The sequence below is a fragment of the Phoenix dactylifera genome, chromosome 11 (assembly GCF_009389715.1).
Source record: "Phoenix dactylifera cultivar Barhee BC4 chromosome 11, palm_55x_up_171113_PBpolish2nd_filt_p, whole genome shotgun sequence".
Lineage (NCBI taxonomy): Eukaryota > Viridiplantae > Streptophyta > Magnoliopsida > Arecales > Arecaceae > Phoenix > Phoenix dactylifera.
In genome coordinates this window covers 6452581-6468843 of record NC_052402.1, presented here as the reverse complement: position 1 = coordinate 6468843, position 16263 = coordinate 6452581, and the positions used below count along the sequence as shown (strand labels likewise).

The 16263-nt window shown below is 50.1% G+C and overlaps 2 protein-coding genes across 2 annotated transcripts; one reads left to right on the top strand and one right to left on the bottom strand.

The window, feature by feature from the left end:
- The first annotated feature begins 318 nt into the window (after positions 1–318).
- On the top strand, positions 319–5201 carry LOC120112348 (probable L-type lectin-domain containing receptor kinase S.5). Its single transcript, XM_039131418.1, has 2 exons — positions 319–1591; positions 4127–5201. Exons 1-2 carry the CDS (start codon positions 328–330, stop codon positions 4963–4965), a joined length of 2103 nt encoding a protein of 700 aa, XP_038987346.1. The 5' UTR covers positions 319–327; the 3' UTR covers positions 4966–5201.
- Positions 5202–10528: 5327 nt separating this feature from the next.
- LOC120112511 lies at positions 10529–15910 on the bottom strand. Its single transcript, XM_039132066.1, has 2 exons — positions 15503–15910; positions 10529–10882 (listed from the first exon to the last, which is right to left on the bottom strand). The coding sequence occupies exons 1-2, from the start codon at positions 15908–15910 to the stop codon at positions 10529–10531; spliced, it is 762 nt and encodes a 253-aa protein (XP_038987994.1).
- Positions 15911–16263: the final 353 nt, after the last annotated feature.

Below are 16263 nucleotides of genomic sequence, written 5' to 3'. Positions count from 1 at the left end.
TTAAGCTATTTTTCCACAAGAAAACAGCAGAGAAAAACTATAAAACTGGAGCCAAGCTGATAAATACACGCCCCCTTGCAGGGAACGCACTGCTATGACTTTGACCAACGCCAATAACACATACACTAAAAGATATAAATGAGGTTTATTTGTTCGAACGTAAGAATATGATTAACAATAGGAAAGAGAGGGGAAAGCCTCAAGGTGTTGACCCGAAGTGTAATCGAACAGCCTCTCTCTTTCGCTCCTCCCTCCATTTCTATAAGAGAATGTAACATCCCAAAACTAAAAGCCCTCCTTATCCTTAAGCTTGTTAGCTTTCCTACGATGACCAAATCACCAAACATCCATCACTACCTTTCCTTCCTCTCCCTCCTCCTCCTCCTCCTCCACCTTCCCAAGGCTCGTTCGGAGACGAACGCCACCTCTTCCGTCTCCTACGAGACCCACGTATTCCCCTACTTCACCGGGGACGACGGGAACACCAACCTCAGCATCCGGGCCGACGCCAGCATCTCCAAGGGCGCCCTCCAAATCACCCCTGACAGCTTCAACGTCCGCCCTTACCTCGTCAACAAGTCCGGCCGGGTGTTCTTTAAGGATCCTTTCAAGCTCTGGGAGGACCGAGACCACCCCCTTCGGTACGTCGCCTCCTTCAACATCACCTTCTCCATCAACATCAACCGCCCGGACAACAAGACCCCCGGCGAAGGCTTGGCCTTCGTCATCGCTCCCGACACCGCGAATCCCCCGCCGGGCAGCGATGGCGGATACCTCGGCCTCACTAACGCCACCACCGACGGCAACTCCTCCAACAGCTTCGTCGCTGTCGAGCTAGACACGGTGAAGGAGAGCTACGACCCCGACGACAATCACGTCGGCCTCAACTTAAACAGCGTCGCCTCGAACATCACAACCCCGCTGACGCCATTAAACATCACAATCGCCACCCTAGGAAATGGCATCAACTACACCGTGTGGATCGATTACGATGGCGCCGCTCGCCATATCTCGGTCTACATGGCCGTCCGCGGCCGATCGAAGCCAAACCTCGCCGTCCTCAATACCTCGCTCGACATCAGCAACTACGTCCGACAGTGGTCATACTTCGGGTTCTCGGCCTCCACCGGCATCACGTATCAGCTCAACTGCGTGCTAGATTGGAACATAACGGTCGAAAAGCTCCCCGACGACCGGAACCCGGGCTGGTGGAAGTGGTACCTCGCCGGTGGTCTGGTTCTTGGGGCACTGGTGGTAGCTATGCTGCTCTTGGTGGCGCGGTCTAAGAGAAGGAAGAGGGTGGGGGTGTTGGACCGCCGGGTATTGAGCGACAAGCTCAAGAGCCTCCCAGGGATGCCGAGGGAGTTCAAGTTTGAGACCCTCAAGAAGGCTACCAATAAATTTGATACGAAGATGAAGCTAGGAGAAGGGGGATTTGGGGAAGTGTACATGGGGTTGCTCCGGGCGGAGAACGACGTAACGGTGGCAGTGAAGAAGTTCTCGAGGGCCAGCAGTAAAGGCCAGGATGATTTCCTGGCCGAGCTCACCATCATCAATTGCCTACGCCACAAGCACCTTGTCCCCCTGCGCGGTGAGTTTTCGACTGCTTCTTTTCCTAATTTTCTGAAGGGTATATTCGCTAGTAATTGTTTTAAAGTGTTAAATAGGACCCACCGTGCAAGGATATAAGTAGGAGATATTCTTTTTAGAATATCTTGCTTGGTCAACCATCATATGATGTTGATGATTTACGTTCCCTTACATGATGTATGCTGACATGATGTGATATGATGTTGATAATTTGACGTAGAAGCCTAGTTTTACTCTTGTACCAATAGTCATGATGGAATACCATAATGATATTAGATTGTCTTTGTGTTGACTATGATGGTCCTAAAGCCACCAGTCAATCCACGTGGAGATGCTGATCTATACATATTAAAAAAAAAACTCGTTAGATTTTCTTTGACTAGATCTTTTGATAACTAAATCAGCAAGAATTTTAGATTAACAATAAAAAATATAAAATATAAAAAAAATTAGTATAGAATATTGTCCTTTGTGATCAGACCTCCTCCATCTCTATCTTTTTATCTCAATGTCACCTCGGTTTTCTGACCTTAGTTTTTTCACCTCGACCTCAAATTTGGTAGCTCGATTTCGGATTCATCCCAATCATGATTTTCACTTCAGCCTTTATCTTTATCTCGATCTTCACCTCGGCTTTCTCTCATCAATTGCGATTTCGGCCTCGGCCTTCACCTCGATCTTGGTAAGCTATAGATCTACTTAATTACAAAAAAAAAAGAAAGAGGCAAATTGATAGGTGAGGGCTTGAGAGCCTCTCATCATGAGATTTTTTTTTTATATAATAATGGTATTTCATATAGCTCTAATATTGGTACTCTCATAAGAGCTTTGAACTATGAGTACCTCTTCTTTTAGAGTTCTTTAGCCCAGGTTATATAGATGTGGGAGCAAGAATATATTACAATTAGAGATGAAATTCAAGAAATGAGCCATAACTGTTTTTATTAAGTCATAATCATTCTTTTGTTCCTAAATTTTTTTTTAATTACAGTGCTGAAGCAGTTCAAAATTTAAATCTATTTGAAATTGCTTGCAACGTGTCGGCCCATATTAGGTGAATTAATTTTAGATAATATCACTTTGTATTACTATTAATACCATAAATAAAGCTACTTTTTTTTCCAAAAGAGTAGAGGCAATTTTCCCCACTTCTCGCTATGTTCTTGTAATCCTTCGCAGAAGGTCTTGCTTGAAAAATTCAAATATGAATTACATCAAACCACCTAGACAACATATTTTATTTTAAAATGTTTTGCTTATGGCTCGTTTGGTTCGCGGAAAACATTTTTCCTCCTAAAAATATAATTCTTGAGAAGAAGATTTTTAGAAAAAGGATGCCTGAAAAAATACTTTTGGCATATTTGGTTGACCATGGAAAAGTGACATATTTACAGAGTGCTTATGTTTGGTTGACCATTTACTTTTTTGAAAAAATTATATGTAATTTCTATTATATTCTTAATAAAAATTAGGTCTTTAATGCCTCTTTAATGCTGAATGATTTTTTTGAAAAAAAATAAAAATAGAGTAATTTTCAGCTCATGAAAAAATAACTTTTTCATGTTTTCACAAAAAATTTTTTTTTATAAAATATAGAAATTATATTTTTATGAAAATACAATTTTTTCGTTTTTTTAAAAAATTCCAGTCAAGTAAGAAGCATCTTTATGCTCCAACTCGGAGGCATTTATTAAGCGGTCATGGTCATTATAGCAATTCAGAATTGGTGCTATAGGTGATGTGGCGGGTGACTATTGGACTGGTCCGCCATCCATCCAATAATTTCTCTCTGTAGAGCGACATCTTCCCATGTGTACCCTATTGGCAGCAATGCATTGTGACGTAAGAGTTCATGTACACTTTATTTCAATTTCATTATCCACCACCCATGCATCAATCGGCCATGGATGGCTAGGCTGTGCTTCATCATTCTCTCCTGTTTTATTCACTACCCTACAGTTGACGTTGATCGATTCAAAGATTTGACCAAGATACTCTATCCCATAAGAAAAGATTCAAAGATTTTAACGTGCCCAATTTGCACGTTGGGTAAGATTAGGACCCAATCAATCATAATCTAAAAACAATACCCCTGCTCATCATGTTGAAAAAATTTTAGCTAATTTTTTTCCTAAATATCTATTTAACTATCAAATTTTGCATGAATACTTAATATTTATAAATATATCTTTATAAAATAATTATTTTACTTTTTTTTACATATATATTTACGCCGTTAAAAAATTAACTATTTTAAATTAAAATAATTAAAATATTTATAACATGATTGTGATGGAAGACCAAAAAAATGATTTCAAAATTTTATTTTATTTTTAATTAAAATAAATATGATTTTTATTAACAGTATTGAAATAATCGTTATTATTTTAGAAGTATTTGTGAAAAATAATAATTTATGAGAGTAAAAAATAAGTATCAATTTGAAGAAAATATTTATAAAAATTTTAATTATTAGAAGAATGTTCGCGAACCAAAAAAAACCCTAGCTAATAATACTTGATTGTTGCACCTGCAGGGTGGTGCCATAAAAACGGCGTGCTGCTTCTGGTCTACGAGTACATGCCCAACGGCAGCCTGGACCAGCACCTCTTCGGCGGCCCCAGCCGGCCGCTGCTCAGCTGGGACCGCCGCTACAACATCCTCACCGGCGTCGCCTCCGCCCTCCATTACCTCCACTACGAGTACAATCAGATGGTCGTCCACCGCGACATCAAGTGCTCCAATATCATGCTCGACTCCGCCTTCGACGCCCGCCTCGGGGACTTCGGCCTCGCCCGCGCCCTCAACACCGACAAGACCTCCTACACCGACATCGACGTCGCCGGCACCAGGGGCTACATCGCTCCAGAATGCCTCCTCACTCACAAGTTCACGCGAGAGTCCGATGTCTATGCCTTTGGCGCCGTCATCCTCGCGGTCGTCTGCGGCTGCGGCCCGATCTTCGCCAACTTCCAGCCCCTGGTCGACTGGGTCTGGCGGTTCCACCGCGAGGGCCGAATTCTCGACGCCGTCGATCCCCTGCTTGGGACTGGATACAAGCCGGAGGAGGCAGAGAGGTTGCTCCTCCTTGGCCTGGCCTGCAGCCACCCGAGCCCCGGAGAGCGGCCCAAGACGCAGGCCATCGTGCAGATCATTTCTAATTCGGCCCCGCCGCCGGAGGTGCCCCCCTTCAAGCCAGCTTTCGTGCTGCCGGCGGAGGCCATCGACGAGGGGGACACGTCGAGCAGGTTGACCAGCAGTGCCGGGACGTCGTCGGCCGGCGAGTGGTTCAGGCAGAGCCTCAGCCTGGACGTGCAGGAGGGGGAGAGCGACAGCTCCAGCCTCCAGGGTGAGGGGATAAGGAATCAAAGATGATGGAAGATGAAGGGAAACTGTGAATAGATAGGTGAGGCATTAATTGGCTTGCTCCTCCTTTTCTGATCGGATCTACTGGAATGGCGACAAGCCTGGACAATTCACTCCTTGCTTCTTGTTTGCTTCTTAGATTTTAATGGTGCAGCAACTTTTTTTCTTTTATTAGTTTTCTTTTTTTTCTCACCTCCTGTGTAAAAATTTGAGCTTTTGGAACTCTTCCTCCCTAGTTCTCTCCATGTGAATATTGGTCTTATTTCGCATGTGTGATGTAATGTTGCAGAGAATTAGAGAGTGATTGGACATATAGGAGAGGAAAAGTTCTGTTGGGGGAATGTAAGTCGCCCAAAGCACGTGAGCACGGCAACAGCACATGGCCTCGAAAGTGCCCGGCCTCAGACGCCCGACCAGGCGCCCAGCCTCGGACTCCCGACCCCGAACGCCCGACCATGCGCCCGACCTCGGAAGTCCGACCTCGCCACTCGCCTACCGCGGTCACATCCTTCTGTAGTCCGATCAGAGATCACATCCTGCCACCGCCCCGAGCATTTAATGCGCATGGCCTCCGCAGACCTCTGACTTACTCAACAATTAATGCGTATCTCCGGCTTACTCAACAATTAATTTGTATCTTCGTCTTACTCAATAATTAATGCGCGGGGCGCCTGTTATCTATGGATTTCCAATCCTCCACGGTAAATCAGCTCGGCTGCATCCAGCCGGCCCTGACAACTCCCTGATCCCGACCACATCTCCGATGACAAGGCATTAATTTACTTGATCGTACACCAGTTCATGCGACGTGCTCAGCCGTATGGCAACTTCGCCCCATCACATCACAGGTAACCCAGCGCCCCTCTATAAAAGGGGAACCCTCCCATCTTAGAGGGAGGGACTCTGAAACCCAGAAAAATATATCTCCACTTTTTCCTTACACATTAGCCCCTCTGACTTAAGCATCGGAGGGTCGGCGCCGGAAACCCCGGCCACCGGCATTTTACAGGTCTCTCGGAGGACACCGCCCGCCGACGGATCGCCACCCGCTGTCCCAGCACCGGAGCTCCTCTTTCCCAGCGGACCGGTCGTCCTCGGGTCCAGTTTCCAGCAACAGTTGGCGCTAGAGGAAGGGCTCGAGTCGTGGCCATGAAATTGAGAAGTAAAGAAGCCTCTAATGCCTCCCGGCGTCTCCCACAAAGCCCCGGACACTCTGTCCGGAACTCGCCATCTCCGGCTGATCCAGCTCCCTAGGTCCAGCCGAAACAGTTCAACATTCTGATGCAGCAGATTCAGGCCTTGGCCGCCGCTGTCCAAGGAATGCAGCGTGGGGAAGCCCCACCTATGCCGCCTCCGCAGGCCCAGAACTAGCCAATGCTCCCCCCAAATGGACCGGTGCCCTAGGGCCAAAACCTCCACGGCTCCTCAAGGGCCAACAACGAAGAGCGATGCTGTCGCCAAGACTCGGCCCGGACGTCTCCTCGGAAAGAATTGTCGGGGAGGAGCATAGACAAAAGGCCACAGTTTTCGGAGGCCGAGTCGGCCCCGGACCGCCATGAGCCGGAGCGGACCACCGTGGCGACTCCCCAGGTTGGAGAGCTCGATAGGAAGATCGAGAACCTTGAGCGCCAGATTGAGGCGCTTCACAGCAGGAAGGCAAGGCGAGAGGGCGACTTCGAATTTACCACCAAGTTCCCATTTTTCCGCCAGATCGAGGACGAGCCGGTCCCACCGAGGTTCAAAATGCCTCAAGTGGAGCCTTACAACGGAACTACCGACCTCCTCGATCATTTGGAGAGCTACCGAGCCCTTATGGCTTTGCAAGGGTCCTCGGAGGCTGTGCTCTGCAAGGCCTTCCCTGCAACTCTTCGGGGAACGGCTCGGCTTTGGTTCTCGGAACTGAAGCTGAGCATGATATCCTCCTTTGAGCAGCTCGGCAGACAGTTCGCCACCAACTTTGTTGCCAGCCGGCGCCAGCGGCGGATATCGGATTTCCTCTTGGACGTTAAGCAAAAGGAGGGGGAATCCCTCAGAGAATATCTCGACCACTTCACTGCTGCGACCTGGGAGGTCCGCAAGCTTGACCAGTCAATAGCCATGTCGGCGCTAAAGACTGGGGCTCGCTCGTACAGATTTCTCTTCTCCATCGTGAAGAGCTTTCTCGCCGACTTTACGGAGATGCTAGCCCGAGCTCAGAAGTACGCGAAGGCCGAGGAGGCTATCGCCTCCAGAAAGGGCGCGACCGAGCAGGCCTCAAAAAAGCAAAAGAAGCGCCGCGAAGAGCGTAGCCGCCTAAGAAGCTGATCTCCCTGCCGAGATACGAACCAGCCTCGACTGAGAAGACCCATAGTAGCTCGAAAGAAAGGCGATGGTGTGCCATTGATCAAAATAAAAAAACTGGGCCTCTGCACACATCCCAAGATCCAGTCAATCCAAATCTGGTGGAATCCGAAACTCTCCAGCGTCTGCCGAAGAAAATCCCACCGTATCCGGTCGTAGGCACACTCCATGTTCAACTTCACTACCATCAAGCATCGCCTCCTCGAGGCGCGCACTAGGTCCCTCATCATCTCCTGAGCTAGCAAAATGTTATCAGAAATACTCCTCCCTCCCACAAAAGCTTCCTGCTCTTGGCTAATGATCCTCGGTAGCATATCTTTCATCCTCTCCACCATGATCCTCGCGACTACCTTGTACATAGTAGTGCATAAACTAATGGGCCTATAATGACTCGGCTATGAAGCATCCAGACGCTTCGGTATCAATGTTATAAAGGTGGCCTTCCACTCATCCGGCATCACCGACCGACTAAAGTAAAGCTGAACTGCCTCCACCACTCCCCTCTGAATGATGTACCAATACCTCCGAAAGAAGAAGGGTGGGAATCCATCCGGCCCTGGGGCCTTATCCTCAGCCAGACTCCATACCGCCTCCTTTACCTCCATCTCTGACACGGGTCGAATCAAAGCTGCATTTTCTGTCTCCTCAATACTAGCCCCCGACCTGGGGAGCTGACCTGTAACATGTGATCCATCATCCTCCATCCACCTCGATCTGAAGAACTCCACTAACACCTGTCTCACTGCAGCATCCTCCTCCACCCATTGACCTGCCCCAACCCGCAAGGAGCGAACATGTTCCTCTGCCTTCTAATGATTGTCGACCGGTGGAAGAAGCTGGTGTTCCGGTCACCATCCTTAACCCACTGTACTCTAGATTTCTGTCTCCAAAAGATCTCTTGCTGGCAAAGCAAAGAATGATGGGTGGCTAGAGATCGCCGTAAGTCCGCCATATCTACCACCGTAAGCTCCTCTCCCCGATCCTTCCGCCCCTGGAAATCCACTATCTGGGCCTCCACTGCCTCTAATCTCTGAAAAACATTGCCGACGACCTTACGGTTCCATCGACGAAGGCGCCGCTTGGTAAGCTCCAGCCGACGCGACACCCTCTGCATAGCATCACCCCGTACTGGCATACCCCAAGCCTCCCTGACCACATCCCAAGACTGGGGGTATGACAACCGTAGCTTCTCAAAGCAGAAAGGGCTATGACGTGTGGACCCCGACACTGTGGAGATCGAAAGAGGGCAATGATCAGAAGCAATCCGGGCTAGATGACTAACCTGATAGGATGGAAAACGCTGAACCCAGTCTAGAGAAGCAAGTGCCCTATCAATCCGCTCCCACACTCTAGCCTGCCCAAGCTGATTGTTGCACCAGGTGAATCGAGATCCAGAGAAGCTGAGGTCCACCAGTCCATTCCTCTCCAAAACCTCCTGAAACTTTTTTCTGTCCACAGACTCTGAGTAGGCTCTGCCTCCTCTCTTCTCACTCGGGCTTAAGATGCAGTTAAAATCACCTACCACCATAGTCGGCACTCCCTGGGTCAACAGACTCGTCAGCTCGTCCCAAAGTACTCTCCTAGTCCGGTAGTCAGTGCTGGCATAAACTCCTCACAAAACCCAAGGAGGATTATGTGGTTCCGAAATTACCATCACAACCTGCTGAAAACAATTGCAGATGATATCTACAGAAGCTATCCCCCGCCTCCATAACACTAGGATGCCCCCAGACAAGCCCCGAGACTCAACTGCATACGATTCCCAATCAACTGCCAAGCGTCGCTGCACTCGACGCAACCCATCTTCCGATACTCGGGTTTCACAAAGAAAACAGATATTCGGGCCATGAAGCTGAATCAATCTCTTAAATGACAACAAGAAGGACGGCTTGGCTGCCCTCCTACAATTCCAAGCGAGCATCTTCATTCAAACATTAAGAAGAATTTTGGCCCCCTCTCACTGGGCTAATCACTGCGGGTACAGAGATCACTCCTTCCCCTGATGTGGAAACATCCTCCTGGATCGCAGCTCTCAACAGATCCACCACCTTCCCATGCTCCAAGATCGGAGAAGAAGATCCTTGTCCCGAACCAGACGCCAGGCCCCTCCTTACCACAATCCCTGAAGGCGATGGCAGCCGCATCAACCCTTGGATGGAGCCTCTTGGCGCCTCAGGGTGCCCCATCTCTTTCCTTCCCTTCCCTATTAATTTAGAAGGGGGAAACAGATCCTTTGAAGAACCCCCAGTCGAACTCACCTCAGGGCGCCGAGCCGGGAACTCATCCGTCTTCCCAGCCATCGCGCTGCCTTCCAGTCCCCGCTCCTCAGCCGGGACCCTCCTACCGCCTTTGACCGATGCCGGCCGCGGAGATGGTACCCTCTCCGCCGCTCGGCACAGGGACCTTCTCCGCCACTGCTCCACCAGTCGCAACACCGGCCGGCAGCGGTCGAGAAGGGGTCTCACCGGGGCAGGGAGGCACTCCGAAAGTGCCTCCTCCCTTCCCCCTTCCGGCGAGTTGTCAGGTCTTCGAAGGAGGAAGATGAAGACGATCTGAGGAGGTTCGACTCACTCGCCACTCGATCCGCCCCGGAGCTCCGAGTCGCTCTAGCCGGGCTCCTGACCCGCTTCATCGGGCTTGGGCCCTGGCCCGAGGACAGCCCGGTTGCAGCAGCCTGGTCCGACTCCAACAGGCCCATCCCGCCTTGGGCCGCAGGGCTTGGCATTAGCCCAATCAATCCAGCCCGTCCCGACTCCGCCCGGCCAGGCTCACCTACCGTCCCAACATGCTCCAAGGTTGAAACGGCACTCGCACCTAGTTGAGTTGCCTCGGTCTCCTTTGCCACCGAGTCGCCCACCACCCCCTTCTCCGGCGACCGCCGCCTGGCCACCTTGGTAGGCTTTTGCCACCCATCAGTGTCCACGGGCGACTCCGGGGAGATCGGCTTCGCGTGGGAAGGTCTCGGCTCGGCCTCTATGGACTGACGAATCTGAGTTGTGGCAGCACCCGCGCGCGCCGGCATTGGCACTCTATGCGTGGCAAGCCATGGGCCAAAAGCTCGGCCGCATGTCCCGTCCACCGCTGGTTCCGCCTGGCCGCCGGAGTCATGATCGGGTTTTTCTCCCACAGTCGCTTTGGCCCCGGACCCCCCACTCTCGGTAGCCGACTCCGGGGTAGCAGACCGGCACCCATTCCCTTCATGGCCGAGCCGACCACAGTGGTAGCATACCGGCTACAGATACTCATATGTGAAGGTCTGCCAAAGCTTCCCTTCCTTCCCTCTGATAAACACCCCCGGCCGCACCGGTAAGCTGGCATTCACCTCCACCTTGACCCTCGCATACCCCATACGACGGCGATCCTCCGTGAAACCGTCAGCTTCGATTGGGATGCCGGCCTCTGTAGCAATTTCCCAGATAGATTCCTTACGCCAGTACTCGAGTGGCAACCCTGGGAGGCGAAGCCAAACCACCACCTTATTGACCTCCTTCCTCCCGGGAACAAAATCCGGTTGCCACCTCTCCACCCCCAGTAACTGTCCAGCGATAATCCATGGACCTCTTACCAGCATCGCCTCCCTGTCCTCCTGATGCCGGACTAACTTTAAGATGAAAGCAGGAGAAGAGGAGAAGAGAAGGAGGAAGAAGAAGAGAAGAAGAAGAAGGGAGGAGAAGAGAAGAAGAGGAGACGTGGGAGGAAAGAGTTCTTTAATTCTGCATTAAACCCTAATCATGAAAATAGTTCCCTATATATAGGGCCCAAATACACAACTTGCATAAACCCCCCTTACACAGAAATAAATCCTAATAAACCCACAAATAACACAAATAAGCCCTAAAATGCAAATAAGCCCAGAAATAACATAAACTACAAATAAACCCTAGAATGCAAACAAGCCCAGAAATAAAATAATAAAATAAATATGCAAATAAACGGGTCTGACTCAATCCGGGGGCTCAGGATCATCTGGATGAAGGGCTCTGATGTCCCCATCAACTCCTCCCGGGTGAGAAAAACTCGACCCCGTCGAGTACAGCTCTGGCTGGCCGTCGTACTGCTCCAGAAGATCGGGGTTGAGGCGCTGCAACTGTGCTCTGGAAATCCACGTCACATCAGGTTTTGGTCGACCTTTCCACCGAACAAGGGTAACGTTGGTAACCACCGTTCCTGGTTGGAATAACCTGTTCATCCAATATATGTTCTATTTGTTCTCTGCGTGCATGAAATTTGGTAGGTGGTGGCTCAACAGCAGGTAATAGGTCAGTGTGTCCAACATAGGCATGTATATCAATAAAGGGGTCAGAAGGCATGAATATTATTTTTTTGTATGGGACTAAATCTTTAATATTAAATGTCGCACTAATCCCATAGTCATCAGGAAGATCCACAACATATGCATTCGAACTGATTTTCTTTAAGATTTTGAACGGTTCTGCACTGCAAGTTTGCAATTTCTTAAACGTATCTGAAGAAAATCGTTCAAGCCTAATTCTTATCATGACGTAATCTTTTTCACTTAACTCTTTATAACGTCCGTGTAAATCAGCAAGGAATTTATATTTTAAATTATTAAAGTGACTACAATTGCTGATTTCTTGATACAATGAATGTGGATGTGATGCAATTGATTGTGCAGACTCAACGACTCTATACTGATGAGATATGAAAAACAGGTCTATGGGTTGCCTAGGTTTGTAATCAAGCACCACTTCGAATGGATTCATGCCTATGGACTTATGAACCGAACTATTATATGCAAACTCAACTGTCGGTAATATTAAATCCCAGGTCCTAGCATATGCCTTTGGGTTGAGCCTATGATGTGGAAGGTTGGGCAGAAATACTCCGGGAACTAGATCAATTGCGTGTTGGATATCACACATCGGAGAAAGTGCATCCGGAAGATCATCAGGGACTACATCATTAAACTCCTCTAGAAGGGAAACTACTATAGGGGAATGTTCAAGATTGGACTCCACGCGGGTATCTTTAGCTACAAGTGCCAATTCAGGTGTCTGGCTCTCAATATCTGTCACTACCTCTTCCACAGTAGTGATGTGAAGTGGCTTGGTTGTACTTAGATCAATAGTCTCCCTTTGGAAGTCATTTTGGACAAAGTCCAATTCTGTAGGTTCGTCTTCAAAGTCTTCTTCGTAGTCTTCTATATTTGGTTCATAGACTTCTTCGACATATTCGGCCTCTTGGTTCCTAACTTCTGGTTCAGTAATCGGATAGTTCTTAGTGGAGCATTGAGGCGCTATGTGGCCGAATTGTTGACACCTAGAGTATTGGGTTTGGTGCCTAGGAGAGTGGGGAAGGACTACAGGTGGTGCGACCAAACCGATTTTAGGTTGGGCTGTAACAGGGGCTGGCGATTTAGGGGTCCTAGAATTTTGCACGAGCTCACGGATCTCTTGTTTGAATTCCTTGTATCCAGCCCGTATGGCAACGATCTGTTCCTTGATAGACCTCAAAATGTCGGAATTCATGGTAGTTACAGGGGTTTTAGGTTGACTGAAATAGTACTCCATATCACTACAGGTTGACATGCAATGATGACACTAGGTGATGATGTGAACTGCAGTGTCACTAATGAAACCCTAATAACTATGATGTAGGACCAAATTTAATGCAGGACAACCTATTAATGCAATCTATTATGATTTCAGAAATCAGCAAGTCTTCACAATAATAACTTAAAATTTAAATGTTGCTGCTTTTTACTTCGGTTAATCAGAATTAAGGATTAAGATTATTCAATTTAAGAAATTAGATTGCAATCAAGTAGTACAGTTGTTCTGATCCTAAATCAATCTGATCGAATAATGTTGAGAAACGTCCTGTTACTAGGGTGTGTTAATTTAATGTCAAGATTTAAAGGGTAATAGGACGGGTTCGGAAGTGAAAGGTTCAATGTTCTGAATTATAACAGCAATATAAGTTTTCAAAATGTGGCTATCATGCAAGAGAACTAGAACATAATTAAATGAACAAGCCCAAGAAAAGTAGAAACCTTATTACCTGTCGTGAAGTAGGCGACTAGAATCATGTGCTCGTGGACTGGGGCGACGATCGGTGCGCGGTGAGTCGGCTCGTCAGATGGCGCGAATCTGGTCGAATCACAGCAACTCGGTGGACCTGATATCAGCAACTTGGGGGCCTGATGGACCTGCCAACTATGGGGTGTGCTGTGTGGTGTGGCTGGCGGGCCTGTAAATGAGGGAGGTTTATGAATTGGCCTTTGAAGCAGTGGGCGGACCTGCAGTCGGTTGGGCCGCAGGTGATGCAGTGGGCCCTGGATCGAGCGTGGGTGTGGGCGCGGCCTGTAGAGTGATGGTTGGGCTCTGAAGAGGGGGACGGGCCTGTTGATTGATCCGTGAGGGACTGTGATCCTGGGGACCGAAACCTGGAGAGCTACACTGTGGCGGTTGAGGGGTGGAGGCGGGGTGATGTTGCTCGGCGGAAGGAGGAGCGGCGGGCGGCGCTGAAGAAGACGAGGTAGAGCGCGGCGGGCGGCGGCGTCGACTGGAACGTCGGCGAAGGCGGTCGCGGAGGCGCAGACGGTGCGGCTCGGCGGGGAGCCCGGGGCGGGGCGGCACCGGCGGACGCGGCGGAGGCCTCGGCGGCGACGGGAGGCGGTCGGCGGCTCGGGCTCTGGCGGCACGACGGTGAAGGCGCGGCAGAGGCGGTGGTGGCGCGGCGTGCGAGCTTCGGCGGCGGCAGGAGGTGGATTGGGCTCGGGCGGCGCGGCCACGGAAGGTGGAGTGGCGACGGATCTCGACGGCGGCAGGGGCGGCGAGGCCGGAGGGGCGATGGCTGCGGCGACTAGGGTGGAGCGGCGCGTCACGGGCGGCGGCGGCGGCGGCCGAACAGAGGGAGAAGATGAACAGAGGTAAGGTTTTTTTTTTTTTTTTTGGCACGTGCGGTCACGTGCGTCCCCTTTTTTAACTCGGATCCGTTAGGATCCGGGTTATCGGGTTTGACCCGACCCTATACCCGTTACGGGTTTGTCACGTGAAATCACGTGCGTTTTTTTTTTTTTTTTTTTTTTTTGGAGACCCGGGTTACCGGGTTGTGGGTAACGGGTTTAGAACCTACCCGTTACCGTGACTTCTTCTTCAACCTCCCGACGGATTCGGGAGGATGTGCCGACGTCCTCGGCGGCGGCTGCGGAATGGAGGGGAGGGCGGCGGCTGTGGATCGACCGAAGGGACGGCGGCGGAAATCGCGCCCGCGGATCTGTGGTCGGCGGCGACGAACGGCGGCGAGCGGCCTCTTCCTGTGTGGTACGGCACGAGCGGAGGGCGTTCCGGGGTTGTCGCAGGGCGGTTGTGGGCGGCGGTCGGTCACGACTCCTGCAGTCCGGGTGCTGCACAGTGGACAGCAAGGCGTCGGGCTTCCGTGGAGTTGAGTCACCGAACACGATGGCCGGTGGGGTCTTCTCCGGTGGGGGCTTCTCCGGTGGGAGCTTCGTGGGAAAGGGAAAGGTGGTCTAGGTTGGGACGGCCCTTCCTTCTGGGGTTGCCGCAGAAGATCCGACCGAGGGAGTTGGGACGGCCCTTCCTTCTGGTGACGAAATTGACAGAGAAGGGGCTCTGCTCTTGTCGTTGGTGGGAACCGATGAAGAGGAAAGAGATCTGGTGAAACTAAGAGAGAGAGAGGGCCTGGTGAAAACCGAGAAAGAGGAAAGGCCCTGTTCTTCTTGAAGCACCGTGAGAACCGAGGGAAAGGAAGGCTGTTGTTGGATCGGGCTTTGGCAGCAGGAGCAAAACTAGCCTTGCTCTGATACCAAGTTGATGCCGGACTAACTTTAAGATGAAAGCAGGAGAAGAGGAGAAGAGAAGGAGGAAGAAGAAGAGAAGAAGAAGAAGAAGGGAGGAGAAGAGAAGAAGAGGAGACGTGGGAGGAAAGAGTTCTTTAATTCTGCATTAAACCCTAATCATGAAAATAGTTCCCTATATATAGGGCCCAAATACACAACTTGCATAAACCCCCCTTACACAGAAATAAATCCTAATAAACCCACAAATAACACAAATAAGCCCTAAAATGCAAATAAGCCCAGAAATAACATAAACTACAAATAAACCCTAGAATGCAAACAAGCCCAGAAATAAAATAATAAAATAAATATGCAAATAAACGGGTCTGACTCAATCCGGGGGCTCAGGATCATCTGGATGAAGGGCTCTGATGTCCCCATCACCTCCACATTTCGGAAGCGTAGAGCGAAGTACCTGGAGGCCATAGGGAAAGCTTCGACCTCGTACTCCAACTTCCCTCGTGCTTTCATCTCCCGGGCAGCCCACTCCACCGGAACTCGCCGCCCCAAACTCCTCGCAATCACCGCCATGGAGCTCCAGGCCTCCCTCTCCATTTCCACCCACTCCGGCGTCAACTCCAGTACCTTCGGGAACCTCCTCTGGACCTCCTCTAACTCTTCAGCTGAGATCTCATGGGTGGTCCACATTGATGGTCGGGCCGAGCCCCTAGCCACCTTCGACCAGGACCGCGAGGATCCAGCCTTCCCAGGTCCCTGCCGCTTCCCAGCACCGTTGGGGGTCTTCGTTCCCTCCGTCTCCTTCCCCTTTCCTTTTCCCCCCCCGACGTCCATAGTCCACCCCTCCCAGCTGTTTTGGGGAAATGCCACAACCACCCACACAACTATTGGTGCACCCGCTCGCACCCACCCTATTCCACCCCTTCCAGCTTCACAGTGTTCGGTGAAATGTTTCACCAAAGCACGAAAAATAATGCACCTTCCAAACCAAAGAAAATGTGGACCCACCCCCTCAACTCTATTAGTCTTCCTATAAATGTGCTTGCTTTGGAAGACCCCAAAGACAATGTTGGGTAGCTTGTTTTAGAAGACAAAAAATATCTACTCTTTGTAGTAGGCCTTCCAAATCATCAGCTCGTTTCTCTGCCTTTACTGGAGTTGATACGGCAGGCATATGATGAAAGCCA